This window comes from Hemitrygon akajei, chromosome 4, assembly GCF_048418815.1.
Source record: "Hemitrygon akajei chromosome 4, sHemAka1.3, whole genome shotgun sequence".
Taxonomy (NCBI): Eukaryota; Metazoa; Chordata; class Chondrichthyes; order Myliobatiformes; family Dasyatidae; genus Hemitrygon; species Hemitrygon akajei.
In genome coordinates, this window is record NC_133127.1 from 173,292,000 (window position 1) to 173,310,098 (window position 18,099).

An 18,099-nucleotide genomic window follows, 5' to 3' on the forward strand; every position below is an offset into this window, starting at 1 on the left:
GCAATACTCACAATGCCTTTATTCTTTAAAAGAGTGCTAGTCATAAACATTCCTCCACTGTGGCAAAGGGTGATGCTGAGTAACTAAAACTCTGACAACATGGTGCATGTCTTTGGTTTTCAACCCACTCTCAAGTTCACAACATTCATATGGGATATTATGGTGCAGGTAGTAGTGCTGCTGCCTCTCACAGTTAGCAGCCTAGGTTTTGTCCTGACATCCAATGCTATTTGTACGTTTTCCCTCTGGGCACATCAGTTTCCCCAGTATGCTGTGGTTTCCTCCCACATCCTGAAAACATGCTGGTTAATAGGTTAAGTTGCCACTAAATTGCTCATGGTATATAAGTTAGAGGTGGAAATTTGAATCAGTGGAATTTTGGGAAGAATGGTTGCAGAGAAAGTAAGTAGAGAAATGGAATTATTCTGTGAGCCTGCACAGAATAAATAGGCCAAATGATCTCCTTTGTTGAAAAGGCAGACTTTATCCTGCCACAATAAAATGTTTTGGACCAGAGCATTGGCCTGAAGAAACAGTAATTCTGCAATCTGGAGCAACTGAAGGGGCCCTGTAGTACTCTGCTGAACAGGTTTTAAGATTCACTTACAAACAAGCTGGAGGAACTCAGCAAGTCGGGCAGTATCCGTTGAAATGAGCAGTCAATGTTTCGGGCCGAGACCCTTCATCAGGACTGAAGAAGGAAGGGGCACCCACCTTCTTTATAGGGCCCCTGCCCCATGACTGATTTATTATCCCCCTCAACCCCATTCTCCTGCTTCTCCCTATAACCTTTGACGCCCTTACTAATAAATACAACCCTGAATGAGCCCATCAGCCCACTATGATCAACATGATTTCATTATTCCTTTGGCCATAATCCAAAAATAAGAGACCCCACAAAACAAGCATTCCAAACTAAATTTACAGAGGAAATCATGCCATGTTAAAAACATGTGGACTAATTGTAACTTACCAAATATGCTACTATCCCCTAAGAGGTACAAAGATGTCTTCCAAATTATGTCTTCCAAATTATGTCAACACCTTATTAGATGAAGGTCAACAAGTATCAGTTTTGCACCCCTTGACATTATGTTCATCACCATGTGCAGGAATGTATAAATCAACAGGTGTTATCTGTAATGTGACACAATGGTGTATCTATTAGAGCTACTGCCTGACAGCTCCAGTGGCCAAAATTCATTCCAGACTGGTCATGTCTGAATGGAGTTTACGTGTTTTTCATGTGATTGCTTGATCTGTGTAGTCTGGTTTTCTCCAGAGAAAAGATTGTTAGGTTAGTAACCTCACCATCACAGTAACCCTACTGTGTTGGCGAGTGGTCGGTTCTTGGGGAGGGGGTTGCTAATGAGTGAATGAAATGGATTAGCATAGAATTTGTGTAAATGAATGCTAAATGGTCAGCGTGGACATGATAGGTTGAAAGAGTGTATGACTGATAACTGTCACAAAAGTTAAGGTTTAAGGATTGTCAAATATAGGCAAATCTCCAAGAGGACTACAACCTTGTTGTCGGGTTTGGAGGCGTGCGTGCCTCAATGACCCACAGATCTATGTTGGCTGGAGTCAGGGCTTTATGCTTTGGCTCTTGGTAGGGTCACCCATGTCAAACAGATCAAAGGGTAGAGGCCAGATTAAGAGTGATCCACCAGTCCTTCAGGTTTGGAGGTTCAGTTCAGGGCTAACAACCCTGACTGGTAAAACAAAATTGTTACAGAAACAGCAATGAAGAATCATTCTACGTCTGAGTGTGACGGTATTCCTGAAAACTGAGAGGAAGCTACTAGCATGATGAAGAAAGTCCTGAACACCACCAGAGATGAGGGACCTTCACTGCTGCCCTAAATGCCAGTGGCATAATAGACAGACAGATATGGGCAAAAATAAAACCAATTAAGATGGTGTAGCTTTTCATTCTGTAGGACTACTGAGCTTTCTTCTACCAGCTAAGACTTTGCTGTATAGTAAGATTCCCAGTGTCCAGTGATTAATATAACCCGCCAAGTCTGTCATCAAAATGAGTCAATATGGTGCATAAGTCTTCAACAATTCCTTTTAACAGTCTAAAACTCCAATATTCTTCCTGCTTCTTAATGTGTTTTGCAGATTTCAGTCTCCGGTAAATTTAAGGGACAACTTACAAATAGCATGTTTTTTCATTTTTTTTGTTTCACTGTTCCATCATAGAAATGAGAGTGCATTTTTAGTGATTATTTAGTTTTCTTTTTCTCTTTACATATCTCTTGTACATATTTCTCAATGGATAACTAATACGTACTTCCTAACATCAAGCACCTCTGCTCCATCTGCCAAAAGCAGATTTTTCCAGAACCCAACCATTTTAAATCCTATCCATATTGCCTATCTGACATGTCATTTCATGGCTGCCTCCTCTTTTGCTACAGTAAGGCCACTCTCAGTGTGGAGGAGCGACATCTCATATTCCAAATAGGTAGCCTCCAACCTGAACATGCATAAAGATTGACCTTCCAATAATATTTTCCTCCACCTTCCCTCTTCTTCTGTTCCCCACTCTCTTCTCACCTGTCTATCACCTCCCCCGGTGCCCCTCTTTCTTCCCTTTCTCCCATGGTCCAGTCTCCTCTCCTATAGATTCCTTCTTCTCCAGCCCTTTACCCTTCCCACCTTCCTGACTGCACCCATCATATTCTGTCTAGTCCTCGTTCCCTTCACCCAACTTTTTTTATTCTGGCGTCATGCCTCTTCCTTTCCAGTCCTGATGAAGGGTCTCGGCTTGAAGCATTGACTGTTTAATCATTTTGATAAATGCTGTCTGGCCTGCTGAATTCCTCCAGCATTTTGTGCATGTTGTTCTGGATTTCCAGTGTCTGTAGGATCTCTTGTGTTTATAGTACTTCCTAATCTGTCCAGAAGAATGGGTGTGCCATTTAAAAAGACGGAACTTAATTTGTGGTGTATATAAGAATGCTTCTTCTCGATAGTGATAAAAATCTTGAACTGTAAGCAGCAAATTCTCTGAGGTAAAGTCACAGCAACTTTAATGATTTGTTGTTTTTAAACATAAAGTACAGAAATGCAGAAAAGGAGGAAACAACTCAATCTTTGCTTCCTGCCCATTAGTTTGTTTATGGAACAATGAAAGACTCAAAAGCGGTAATCGTTCATTTGTAGCTGATTCTGCTGAAATATAAGCTGATTCTTAGTTACTTGTGGTGCTGTTGCAATTAAAGGTATGGATGTAAGATTTTGTACATAATCCTAAGCACACAGCAACACACTCAGAGTGCTGGAGGAACTTAGCAGGTCAGGCAGCATAACAGTCAACATTTCAGGCTGAGACCTTTCTTCTCGGCCCGTAACATCGGCTGTTAGTCATCTCCATAGATGCTGCCTGAACTGAGTTCCTTAAGCATTTTGTGTATGTTGCTTTGGATTTCCAATATCTGCAAACTTTTTCGTGTTTATCCTAAACACATGTTATTCAAAATATTTTAAAATGTCTTGCTTCCACACTTTTTTGCAATGGCTTACACAGGGTGGGCAGAAGTTCAATCTATTTTTAAGTTTATTAGTCATTTCATTAAAATATGGTAATAATATTGTGGTTCTGTAGAACCTAAAGTTAGGACCATCACAAATGGAGAATGGACACAGATGAGCAAATCTAGTACTTAAAGCTAACATTAAGGAGCAGTGATGACAAGATAAGAAAGTAAATGTGTTTCAGCTGAGGAAGCAACCTTAAGTATGGCTGTTGTAGTGAACTTTGTCATAATGGCTGGAATTTCACAGAAATCGAGCATTTTTGCTCATGTTTATTTTGATGGACGCCTAATCTACTCAGTGCACACATTTACTAAGCATCTATCCTGACTGTGACCCAAATTCTAATCCTTAGAACATTATAGAAACCAATGGAAAGAAGTTGCCAGTAAGTGGAACACAATGGTCTTTTTGATTATGGGTTCCCTCCACAATGTAAATTTCATTTGCACTTTTTCATTGACAGAAATATGCTGTCTGGGAGTCATGATCTTGTACTTTGAAATAAAACTATGAATTGTTATTTTCGTACATCTATTGCCCTTCCAACTTTGGATGGCAGACTTTATATATTTGGGAAGTAATATTAAAGAAGCCTTGTTAAGCAGCTGCATTATATCCTGCAGATGATGCAACAGAGCTAATGTGGCAGAGGAACACGTATTTGAGGAGGTGCATAGAGTTCCATGTAAGGTGGCTGCATTGTTTTGGATAACATCAGGTTGTTCTTGTATTGAATTTGTACTTGTCCTTCCAGGCAAGTGACGAGAAATCTACTACAATGTTGATTCTGGCTGGTATGATTATGGAAAGACCTTGCAAACTTAGTTGAATCCTTCATTATAGAATACTCAGGCATTTTTTTTTTTGTTTAAAATTTAATTTCTAGGTATCACCATCCTCAAGACCACAGGCCGCTCTTTCATCATTACCAGTGTATGATCAACCACCCTCCAGCCCTTTCAGCAGCCCTGACAAAGCAGGTTCACAGTTCTTCCCTCGATCACCATCAGTAACAGGTATAGAATGAAAGTTGTATTGAAAAATATCAGTTGGGTTAGCTGATACTGTTTATAAGCAGCATTCTGTAAGGCTTTCAAAACCACAGATAGATTGAGTGTTGTGAACCTCATTTTGCATCTTTACATTTGGATGCAAATTTGGATGCAAAGATGCAAATTTGGAATTTGCATGTAAATTCCAAATACAACTACATTTTGCTGCACATTAAAAATAATCTTTATTTCTAGAACTGAAACATTACAAGTGGAATCTCCATTTTTTTTACATTTGTCCAAGTAATGTAGACATTATGTGTGGTTTTAATGAAACAGCTGTATAGTGTACTGTGTTCAAATTTCAGATCATGAAAACTTAATTTCAGAAGCATCCACTAATTCGCAGCAGCAGAAAAGAACACCAGAAACTTCAGTTGGAAAAATCAGACCAGTAAGTTCTATGTACCGGTTTTTATGATCTTGCCTATTTTGAAGCTTTTATGTGAATGTTTCTACAATGGACAGACTCACACAATGCACATTCCTTCATCCTCCTAAAGGCTTTGTTCCATACTGTTATAGAGTGATATGGCATGGACATGGACTCTTTGGCCCAACTTGTCCATGTGAACTGCATTGCTCAGTGAGCTAGTCCCATTTGCCTATATTTGCCTCATACCTTCAAAATCTCTCCTGTCTGCTTATCTAGATGGATTTTAAATGTTTTTAATGTGCCCAACTCAACCACTGTTACTGGCAGTTCATTCCAAGGATGCACCATGCTTCAAAGAAGCTGCCCCTAATGGCCCTTCTAAATCTCTCGTCTTGATTTTTAACTTGTGCACTCTTGTTCTTAGCACCTTCTCCCTGGGAAAAAGACTGTGCTTTCACCCTGTCTATGCCCCTCATGATCTTGTGTACCTGTATCAGGTCACCGTCAGCCTCCTGTATTTCAGAGAATAAACTCCTACACTCATAGGCCTTTAGTTTTCTGGCTTGCTTTTTTGCTACCCTTTTGAAACAATGGTACAACATTACCCACTGTCCAATCCTCCACAACCTCACCTGGCCAGAGATGAAGCAAAAATCTCTGCAATTTCTTCTCTAGCTTCCCACAGGCTCCAGGAATGCACCAGACCAGCCCCTGGGGATTTATCCACCTTAATGCACTTTAAGGCCTCCAATTTCTCCTCCCTTCTACTTTGAATATGTATCACCATGCATTTCCCCCATTTCATTAGCTTCCACTGTTTAGTCCACAGTAAACACTAAAGAGATATATTCATTAAAGATCTCTCCCATTTGCTTTGGTTCCACACACAGTCATGCTGAACTTTAAGGGGACCTATTCTTCCTTAGCCATTCTTTTACTCTTAATATCTCTTGGGATTTTGCCTTGCCTTGTATGCCAAATTCCTCTCATATTTGCTTCCTTCCCTCCTAACTTCTCTCAAGTGGACTCCTGTACTTACGGCCATCATCAAGAGATTCAGTAGTTCCTTGTTGCTTATGTACAATGTACACCTCCCTCTTTCTTACACAGAGCCTCAATATTTCTCATTAGTCAGGTTTCCCAAAACTGCCATCCTTCACTTTAATAGGAACAAGTAGGCCCTAAACTCTTGACATCACACAGATGCCCCTTTCCCTACAAGGAATCTTCCTATAAATCCTGTATAATGCCTCCAAAATTTGCTCTGCCCTAGTTCAGGACCCTAAATTGTGAATGGGTTGTATTTTCAGTAACTATTTTAAAACTAGAATAATGATGGCAGACAGATTCTTCTGCCGCTTGCCCTACCTCATTCCATAGGAGGAACTTCAATATTGTTCCAGTGTGGCTTGCCACAAATGTAAGCCATTTTTTTAAAATCCCAGAAGTTGATATGGTATAATGCAATGGGTCAACTTGTTTTTATTTTCGCACGCTACATTTTAACCTTTGGGGATATTTAACAGGTGAGGCACTCTCATAATATCTCTGTCCCACAGAATTGAGCATTCTTTCATAGAACATCCATCAACCTGGAATTCTACAGTGCTCATCACATGTCTATGCAGGGACAGTAATTCTCATGGCTAATTTGTCTTTATTTTAAAAAATGTTAATTTAGATTCTGATGCAGAGAATTCTCCCTTTGCAGGTACGAGCTGCTCCACCTCCACCTACTCAGCATCATCGTCGAAAAACAGAAAAGACAGAGGAAGTAGAAATAACCCTAGTGTAACCAATAGCAGACTTTTGTGTGTTCAAATTTGGGACTGAATTATTCAGAACATTTTGGTTTCAAATTCCTTGCATTCTCTGCTGTACTTACACAATGAAATTCAAGGAGCAGAAGAAGGCAAATTCTAAAAGGAATTTATGAAGTGTGGATCATGAGGAAAATCAATGTTATTTCTTTCATTTACAAATATCTTGTGCCTTTATAGCCACTGCTTTGTTTATTTCTTCAAATTGGGCCATTAGTATTTTTTTTGTCCTTTTCTTGCTAGTATAGTAAAAGGAATACAGGTTGGCCGATTCAATTTTCAACGGTCCAGTCTTGTTTTGGTACACTATTTAAAAATATATATAAAGCACACTGCGTCATCTGTTCCCAGTGCAGCAGAGTCTGGTACTTCTGTAATTATATGCCTATGGTGCTGTGCAGGGCACAGTTTTGTATCAGAAAAGTATTTTTCTGGTACTGTCCATGTACAAGACTATCGTTTTCTTTGCCATGGCCACATATAGGAACGATTATACTATCAGTTCATTGCTTAACATTGTTTTCACACTGAAAGATCAAAATGGAAGTGATTTTTTTAAAGGCACAGGAAATGTTCATATCATTTATTGTGTACATTAGTTAACACATTGATGTAGCCACAAAGATCTATTTGTAAAAAGAATCTCCCTTTAGTATTAATCCAGTCTGTATACATGTATTCAGCTGTAATGTGCAGTAGCATGATTGGACTAGAATTGAGGGAATAGACTTGAGTAAGGACTGATGTTCTTTTAAGAGGGGCTGGTTCCTCTCAGTAGTTCTAGTGCAAAGAAAGATAATCAAACAAATAAGGGAATAAATACAAAGAAATGCCTCTATGTTAACTCGAGTCTTAGTTTTCCATAATTGTTTATGACTAATATTTATGCCACAATTCTAGTCAAGAAAGAAAATACATTATGGACATGATAAAATAGGGATCTTTATAAACATTATTAGTGAAGCTGAATATGAATATCCTTCCAGCAGGAAAAAAAAAATTTCTGGATATTGCATTTTCTTTCCTGTTAGTTGTTTAAGAAAGCTTTTTGAAATTGTTATCTTTTAAAGTACACATTACATAAATCATGATGTTTGTCACATTAGCAAAGAACTGACATTATACTCCCCAAAATACTTGTTTCCAATATCAGACTGGAAGGGAGGATTTTTGCTGTGCTATCCAGCTTCTTTATTGCAGTTAAGAGTTTAACTTGGTTGCTGTATTAATTAAATATATAAATTGAAAGTTGTTACATTTTAATGAGGTTGGCAAGTTTGAAGTTTATCAGTAAGAACATGAGAATTGTTATCTCCGCTGTTAAAGTGATAGTCTATTTAAATTGCCTTTTATCATTCAGGTTTCTGAATTACATATACACTGCTATTATTCCACACTTCGGTCTTTCAGATATACTGTATTGAATGTACTAAAAGCTAAAAAACTGGAAAAATGGGACTGGAAGCTAAGGGTAACATTGTATTTGATGCCTACTTGAAACATTCAACAAATAACGACCAAATGTTTTCATAAAGGTTGCTAATTTTGAATAGTTCAAAGATCAGTTTTTGGAAGGTAGATTCTTTGATCTAGTTTATTAGGCTAAAATGTTCAAATCTGAAATCTGCCAATTGTCGAATTCTCTTTCCTCTTAACCCCACTCTTAGAGTACAATGTGCTCATGTCAATCTTGTATACCAACATTGCTGGAGGAGAAACTGAGATTAGCAATCGTGTTTTTGAAGTTAGTTGCACTATTTTAAACCACTTTCATTTCCAATAGGAATTTTATTTCTTTAATCTCTACATGGTTGACCTGCAACAAAAATAAAACCAATGTTACAATTCAAATTAGTGTTATTTTAAGTTCCCCATAGTAAATATCAAAATGAAGGAATCATATTTATGATCCATCATAGATCGTTATGTAGATATCAGCCTTTTCAAATCTAATAGCTCCATTATTTCTCATTGTCAGCAAAATTCAAATGTGTTTGCTTTGTTTTAACCAATAAATATACATCAGAGACTCATTATTTGTTACTGCATAATCTGTTAGATAGAAATTAGCTGCTAATTCCTCTTTTTTAATTAGAATTATTTCCTAAGGGACATGCATATATCAAAATAAGCATTCAGTGAAATATCATCAAATACATTATGCTGAAATGTGATTGACTCTACCCTTGTATCATGTCTTGCTTAATTAACATATGTAAGACAAATTATCTGAAAACTGTAATCTATGACTTAATAGAGTCATAGAGCACTACAGCACAAAAACAGGCTCAGTCCCCGCTGAACTGTTATTCTGTCTAGTCCTGTCGACCCGCACATGGACCAAAGCCTTCCATGCCTCTCCCATCCATGTACTTATCAACAACTGTAATAGCCAGCAGAGTTTAAATTTCTTCTGTCGCCACATCTCTTGTACTACTTCAATCCTAAATAAATCCAAGTCCCTGCTGGTGAGTTCACTGTTGTCATACTTCCAGCTACTTGTGCAAAGCATAGCGATGTCCCTAGAAAAGTCCATGATTGATGACCTTTCTCTTTCTATCTCATAAGTAGTGCCAAACCAGTTAAAATGAGAGATTTCAGAAGGACAGTTGCAAGTTGCCATGTAATACATTTGAACCTTAATGAATCACACATGTTGCTTGTGAATTAAGATTAGAGCAGTGTCTGCTAGAAAATGGTAAGTGAAACTTAAGTTTATCTTGTTCTGTAGGTTGACATGATTAATTGAGGCAACAAAACTTTGAGCGTTGATTTTGCATGCATCATTGTGATCCCTGAGAATTAATTTGTGAATACAAAAGAAGTTGTGCAGCCTTAAAACTGCTCTCAGTCTGGAAAATATATCTGCTTATTCAATCGGTTCATATTTCATCTGAGATGACAGTCACATCACTAATACCTCTGTCTGCTGCATCTTGTCATTAGCAAAGCAATTGGGTGTCAACCAGATGAAACTGGTGCTTTTGTATGATACTGGCATGGACGTGCATCTCCTGTTGGCCAAGAAACACAAGACACTTGTGTAAATTTGCAGAGAGAATCTGATCTCTGTTTAATTTGCCTTACCAGAAGATTTTTTTTAAAAGAATATCTGTGCAAAACCTTTAATTGGTGATTTTTTTTCTCTTGTTTGTAGTTTTGAAGCAGCATATTTCAAACAATACTTAAAACTCAAGTGGATAAATACATGCTTTTATGATGATTTCATCAATAGTTAGATTGGGACGGATGATGATGCAGTTGTTTTTAGCTAAATTGTCCCAACTGATCAATGTCCCTCTATTATGACTCTTCTTTGGTCTTTGACAAAATATAATCGAGGTTTTTGTTTTGAGACTGCTATCACACAATTCCTCAAGAGTACAATAGTTAAAAAAAGCACCTTAAAGACATTCCTCTGACTTTGCAATCCAGTTAATATAGAACAAGTGACAATACTAACATATCACTGATGAATAATATTATGAATCATCTGCATCAAAATTGTCTGTTCACTATAGGTTTACAAAATTAAACAGTTCAATGTACATTTATTATCAAAATGCATATATGTCACCATGTACTACCCTGAAAATGAATCTCAGGGTATTATATGATGACATACATGTACTTTGATAATAAATTTACTTTGAATTTTCAACTTTTAATTTTGTAAACCTATAGTGAAGAGACAATTTTGAAAGGATCACACAAAACTCCATAACTGCCATTTTTTAAAGATGCTGTATCCATGAAGGCTGTATCTTCCTGTGTATCACCTACTTGGCTTGAAGATAAGGTATACTTGGCTTAATTTAAGTTTCTCAGGCCATGCAGATAGCCTTTCAGCATTATTTTACTGCCGTTTTGCAGTTTCAGAATACACAGGACAGGCATATTCCAGCCAGCAATTGATTCTGACATCTCAGTAATATGGTGAAATCACTTGTTCCAAACAACTTGACCATCAAATTAAAATCCTGGTGAAGACCTATGCTTGAGCTTATTTAGTGATATATAATATTTGAGTTTTATCACAAAACCTGGAGTAAACATGATAATTTTAATAGCATTTACAGGAAGAAAGCACAAAATAGTTGAAATGATAAAGGAATATAACAGGAATGTAACTAAAATAAGCAACTATTTTTCTGAAACCTGCACTTAGATATTGTTAACATCCTATTTTAAATTCTTTTGTTGACATTTTCTTTAGTTATTTTTTACTCTTATGTTTACAGATCATATTGTTATAATCTGACTATTGCTGATGCCAATTCATCCATACTTCATTATTTCCCATTATTTCATTTGCCTATTGATTATTTGCCAGTTTGCCCATATTTTATATTTTCTCTTAAGTATTATTTTAAAATTGCATATTTGCTCTAAATTAAAAAGTGCTAAGAATTTTCAAACTATGTTCCTTTTAGTTGTCTATACATGGGCCGACTATCCACAATATACATTGTATAGTGTCAGTACTTCAAGCAGAGAAAGCAGATGTGCAATGTTTCCTGCAGTGTATTGGCTGTTAAAACTTGTATTTATTATGTACAAATGTTAAATAAAAAAAACAACTTTATTTCAGTTGTAGTTGGCATTGTGTCTGAACCTTACATTTCAACTTAAGTGATTACATCTGTAGAGTCACAAATTGCTCTAATGCTACACCTGTAAAGTTCAAAGTAAATTTAATATCAAAGAACGTGTTTGTTACTATATACTACTCTGAGATTCATTTTCTTGCATACATTCACAGTAGAATGAAATATAATAGAATCAGTCTTTAAAAAGTTACATACAAAGACTGACAAACAACCAATGTGCAAAAGAAGACACTGTGCAAATAAAAAATAAATAGATAAATAAATAATGCCGAGAGCATAAGTTGTGGAGTCCTTGAAAATGTCCATGCTTTGTGAAATCATTTCTATGTTGTGGCAAATGAAGTTAATCCACACTGGTCCAGGAGCCTGATGGTTGAAAGGTCTTTACTGTCAAGATTGATTATAAAATTTAGGAGCAGAATTAAGCCATTTGGTCCATTGAGTGTACTCCACCATTTCATCATAGCTGATCTATTTCTCTCTCTCAGCCCCAATCTCTTACTCTCCCCCCACACCATATCCCTTCATGCCCTGACTAATCAAGTATCAACCTCTGCCTTAAATATACCCAATGACTTGTCTCCACAGCCACCTGTAGCAATGAATTCCACAGATCCACCATTCTCTGGCTAAATAGGTTTGAGGCCTTGGTAAGCAGCTGAAAGCAGAATAAGATGTAGAATGTGCTGGCTGTTAAAAGTCATTGTTAGAGAAGCAGTGGGGGATAAAAGCCTTGAAATATTGAGAACGTTAAAAAAAATGCACAGATAGATCATTTATCACACTTTTTTGATTTCTGGCTTTCAACAAAATCAAGGCTTATATTTTATGTCAGTGCCACTTAGCTACTCTAATGCTGCTGCAAAGTCAATGCACCTTTGCTCCTACAAATATTCTGAAAAAAAGTGCAGATTTATAAATGCAGAGGGACATATTTGCCAATAACATTAAGGTTACACAGGCATGCCCCTCCATTTGCAGAGAAAATTGATAATCTTATGCATCATGCATCAAGAACTTTTTGTTTCAGAAGTGACCTTTCACCTGCTGGAATAAATTGAAGATTATTGTGTTGCTTAAGTACTGATAAATGATGCTGTCAGTTGAGAAGTTTCAAATTTTTTTTAATGTATTCTATTGTGTTTCATCGTTTTGTGAGTGTCTGCAAGTATATAATATACTTTGATAACAAAATTGAACTTTGAGGTGAGCTCAGAAGGAGGAAGCTATAAGTGCTGAAGTACTTTCCCAGTTTTAAGTGTAGCTTGGTTATTCTATATTCCAGCGCTATTTTCCCTGACAATCAGTAGCCTTGGAGGCAAAGTTGGAACAGTAAAATATGTCTATCATGGAAAATCACAGCAGCTTGTTTTCTTGGAGGCAATGGTCCAAGATGCACTTTGCCCTTGTCCAAGAATATCATGAGTGGTGGTGCTATGTCGCCAAGTTTATTCACGCGAGAAGAGCAACAGCATTTCACAGAACCTCATAAAACACAGCATGAGCATTGTTAGCTTGGCAGAGATCTATAAACTCCATCTCGTTCCTTGCTTTGAACCATACTGGAAACAATAATGGTTAAAAAATGTTTTAAAAAAACAATAAAATAAAAACAAAACACTCAATGGGTCAGACAATATCTGTATACTGGTAGGGATCATTCTGGAGTTATGAAATTAATGGATTAACTAAAATGAGAACCAATCTTCAGGAAATAAAACCTGTACACAATTTAACTTCCAACTGATAATTTATGACTAGTGAAACCAATCATTCTGATTCTGTCCTGTTGAAACTACTTAGGGAAAAACAATAGATGAATGTTCCTCCTATTAGCCTATTGTTGAAGCTGTATCCCTGCCATACACTGTTCAGGAGAAATCTGTTTTGTCACTTAACCTTCTGGTTAGATGTATATTCATGGAGCCATCCCCCAACACTGTAACAAAAGAGGTATATTTTAGGTGACACACACAAAATGCTGGAGGAACTCTGCAGGTCAAACTGCATCAATGGAAATGAATAAATCGTCAAAGTTTTAGGCGGAAATCCTTTTTCAGGACTTAGTGCCTGGCTTTTGGAACACCAGTATTGAATATTCAGATTGGTTCTGCTAACTGGGATGTGCTACCACTATAAATATGTAATTCAGTAAATTTATCAAAATTGTAATGGGTGATTATAAACAAATGAGTTAATGTGTTATTGTTATCTTTGTACAAAGAGGTACAAAACATTGTGTCAGGAGCGTAACATACATTGGATTCCCCTGGACTAACTCTTTTCTAGAGGTTTGCTGTGAAAATAAAGACTTTTATATTTCCCATTTGCAACTTCCATGTGGCTCAGTTTTAGTCATAACACGTAAAATAGCTCAGTTGTTCCATCCACATGTAATACCTGACTTGCTGAGTGTTAGCCGTATTTTCTGTTTTCTAGCATGGTCATAAACCTGTATAGCTTAGAAAAGTGCCCTTCTTCACTGCCCACTGTACAACCAATTTTCATGTCATCTGCAGGCTTGCAAACCACACCACTTATATTCTCACTAAATTGTTAATAGGTATGATAAACGAGGAGACCTAGCACCAATCTCTGTGGCGCACCACTGGTCAGAGGCCATCAGTTAATATAACACTTTTGGTTTCTCGGATTGCAGAGATTTTTGCTTCATCTCTGACCAGGTGAGGTTTCAGAGGACTGGAGAATGGCTAACGTAGCACCATTGTTTAAAAAGGATAGCAAAAACAAACCAGCAAACTACAGACTGGTGAGCCTGAGGTGATTCTGAAGGACAGGACCTACCAGATTGGGAGGATTCAGGATAACACAAGTTAGAATGTGGGAAGTCATGGCTTACATATCTGAGTTTTCTGATGAAGTAACCAAGAAACCAGGTGAAGGTAAATGAGTGGATGTTGTCTATATGGACTTCAGCAAGGCTTTTGACAAGGTCTCATATGGTAGGTTAGTCTGGAAGGTTAAATCACATGGGATCCAGGGAGAGTTAGTAGATTGGATTCACAATTAGCTCAGAAGTAAGAAGCAGATGGGTTGATGGACATCTGTTTCTCAGACTGAAGGCCTGTGTCTACTGGTGTGCCACAAGAATCAGGGCTTTGTTGTTTGTAATTAATATAAATGATCTGGATATGTATGTAGGAGGTAAGTTTGCAGATGAAATTAAAGTTGGTGCTGATGCTGTAGAAGGTTATGAAAAATTAAATGATCCTCCGGACCATTGGTGTAAGCAAAAGCGTGTGCATTGCACACCCTGCTTCCTGAGATAAGTAACCAATGACTGTATCACTGTACGGCATGGTAGCATGGCAGCTAGCGCAGTGCTTTACGGCACCAGCTCTAAGATTAGGGTTCAATTCCTGTCACTGTGGGGAGTTTGTGCATTCTTTCCAGGGACTGTGTTGGGTGTCCTCTGGGTGCTCCGGTTTCCTCCCACATTCCGAAGACACGGATTAGGGTTGGTGAGTTGTGGGCATGCTACGGAGGTGCCGTAGGCATGGTGACAATCGCTGATTAGATTCGACTCAAGTGCCGCAATTCAAACAATTTCAATGTTTGTAAGAAATAAAGCTAATCTGTAATATTTAGCTCTTTTGCCTTTGCTGTGCAAGGAAAGAAGCTTAGCAGCATGTTGCATTAATGATAATAGTTTGTATTACCCATCCTGGACTGAGACGGTGTATCCAGAGATACCGGCCACGTGACAGATGCACTGCCACCTGGCTGGTCGGAGGACACACCACACGCCAATCAACATTTGGACCCTCCCAACTAATCAATGCACACCTAAATTATTGGTCACCTTAGTTGGATTATCTCGCCCAGCCCCATGCTTTAAAAGGTGAGACATGTGCCTGGCTCGCTCTCTCTTACAGACCACCACATTGGAGGTAAGTGCATTGATTTATGCTTGGGAAGGTCTATCGTTTGTCCTGGTAAGGGAGCCGCAGCTATCCAAGGTCAAGGGGGATAGCTGTCGTAGTGCTTTTCCCTTGTTCTTTGTATGTGTAACTGTACACCTCTGTCTGTGTATTGTACAGTCGACCCGACCTTCCCCACACGTGTTAACCTTAAACTTTTTTTGTTAGAATATTGTAGTTGCTTGTGTTGACCTGACTTCCCCTTGTAAATAAATTCCTTATTATTAAAACTGTGTGTGTCCAGGCCTCTACTGTTGAGACTCAAAGAACCAGTTATTTTCCATCACAACAGACGGTGAGCAAGTTACAGTGTCCTCGGCATATCTGCTCCCAACATTTCAGGAGTTGTGGCCCGTCCACTTCAGGGTTGGACGTGTTGTGCATTTTGGGACTTCCTTCTGCACACCACTGTTGTAGCGCTTGGTTGTTTGGATTGCTGTTGGCTGGGGCTGGTCTGGTCATTCTCCTCTGGCCTCTCTCATTAACCAGGCATTACCCCACTTGGAGTTCTGTTCAGTTCTGGTCACCTCACTACAAGAAGGATGTGGATACTATAGAGAGAGTGCAGAGGAGATTTACAAGGATATTGCCTGGATTGGAGGGTGTACCTTATGAGAATAGGTTGAGTGAACTAGGCCTTTTCTCCTTGGAGTGACAGAGGATGAGAGGTGACCCGATAGAGGTGTATAAGATGATGAGGGGCATTGATCGTGTGGATAGCCAGAGGCTTTTTCCCAGGGCTGCAATGGCTAACATGAGGGGGCATAGTTTTAAGGTGCTTGGAAACAGGTACCGAGGGGATGTCAGGGTTAAATTTTTCACACACACAGTGGAGGGTGTGTGGAATGCACTGCTGGCAGTGGTGGTGGAAGTGGATACAATAGGGTCTTTTAAGAGCCTCTTAGATAGATAGGTACACGGAGCTTAGAAAAATAGAGGGCTATGGGCTAGGAAAATTCTAGGCAGTCTCTAGAGTAGGTTACATAGTTGGCACAACATTGTGGGCCAAAGGGCCTGTAACGTGCTGTAGATTTCAATGTTCCATGTTCTAGATCAGGTAGGTATGTGGACTGATGATTAATAAATGGCTTTCAATCGAGACAAATGTGAAGTGCTGCATTCTGAGAGATCAAACTACGATAGGACTTGTGTGTATATATATATATTTTTTATTTATTCATTTACAGGATGTGGGCGTTGTCAGCAAAGCCAGCATTTATTGTCCATTACTAGTTGCCCTTGAGAAGGTGGTGATGAGCTGCTTTCTTGAATGGCTGCAGTCCCTGAGGTGTAGGTACACCCACAGTGCTGTTAGGGACCATGATTTTGACCCAGCAACAATGAAGGAACGGCGGTATGTTTCGAAGTCAGGATGTCGAATGATTCGGAGGGCGACTTTCAAGTGGCGGTGTTCCCAGGTATCTGCTGTTCTTGTCCTTCTAGATGGTAGTGGTCGTGGGTCTGGAAGGTGCTGCCTTAGGAACTTTGGTGTGTTATTGCAGTGCTTCTTGTAGATAGTACACACTGCTCGATGGTGGAGGGACTGGATGCTTTCAGAAGTGGTACCATTCAAGTGAGCTCCCATGTACTGAATGGTGTCAAGCTTCTTGAGTGTTGATGGAGCTGCACTCATCCAGGCGAGTGGCGAGTATTCCATTACCCCCCTGACCTGAGCCTTGTAGATGCCACTGAATGTCAAGGGACGATGGTTAGAGCCTCTCTTGTTGGAGGTGGTCACTGCCTGGCACTTGCATGGCTCAAATGTTTCTTGTGAATGGTAAGATCCCTGAGGACCGAGGGCCTGGGAGTTCAAATGTACAGTTTGCTGAAAGCAGCACACAGGTATCTGGCATGTTGCCTTCATCAGACAGGGCACATGAGCATAGGAGCTGGGAGTCTATGAAATAATTAGGTGCTAGTGACGCAGCACTTGGACTACTGTGAGCAGTTTTGGATACCCTATTACAGCAAAGGTATTCTTACACTAGAAAGAGTACACTAGAAAAGATGTTCTCTGGACTTTTGGAGACCCGAGTTACAATGAGAGTTTGCTTAGATTAGGTCTTTATTCCCTGGAATGTTGGAGATTGAGGAGTGACCTGACAGAAGTATAAACGATCAGGAAGTGTTTAGACAGGATGGAAGTACGTAGTCTTTTCCCTGTGAAGGCAATGCTAAAAACAAAAGTTTAAGATCAGAAATGAGAGATTTAGAAGGGCCATAAAAGGTAGTTTTGTCACACAAAGACTGATGCATATTTAGAAAAAGCAACCATAAAAAGTGAGGCAGGCACATTAGCAACATTTAAAAGCCATCTAGATAAGTATATGGATAGGAGAGCTTTAGAAGGTTATGGGGCTAACACAGGCAGATGGGACCAGCTTGTTGGGCAACACAGTTAGCACAGATGAGTTTCCATGTGGTATGACTATAATTCTACTACACCTCTGACTCCTACTATCAGCCTATTTTTTAATCTAATTTGCTAGCTCACCATGGGAGCTAACCTTCTGACCAGTGGCGTGCAGGAACTTGCTTTGTAGACTATGCCTATTGCCCACAGTCAATCCTTGTGGTTATTTGTTCAGAACAAACTCATTCATGAGACAGAATTTCCCATTCACAAAGCAATGGTGACTGTTCCTACTCAGTCCTTGCCTTTTCAAATGCTGGTAGGCCCTTTCCTTCGGAATTCCCCCACCACTGATATGTAGTTCTCTCACTTGTCCTGCAGCCCTCCTTAAGTAAAGG

General features: G+C 38.9%; 1 protein-coding gene across 2 annotated transcripts in view; it reads left to right on the forward strand.

Moving 5' to 3' along the window:
* LOC140726956 (F-BAR and double SH3 domains protein 2-like) overlaps nucleotides 1–11,382 on the forward strand; it is a 226,579-nt gene extending 215,197 nt beyond the window's left edge. For both annotated transcript variants that reach the window (XM_073044002.1, XM_073044003.1), the window contains 3 exons: nucleotides 4,436–4,565; nucleotides 4,910–4,995; nucleotides 6,689–11,382. In XM_073044002.1, the coding sequence (XP_072900103.1) occupies nucleotides 4,436–4,565; nucleotides 4,910–4,995; nucleotides 6,689–6,772 (300 nt within the window). In that variant the 3' untranslated portion in view covers nucleotides 6,773–11,382. The remainder of the gene's footprint in view (nucleotides 1–4,435; nucleotides 4,566–4,909; nucleotides 4,996–6,688) is intronic.
* Nucleotides 11,383–18,099: the final 6,717 nt, after the last annotated feature.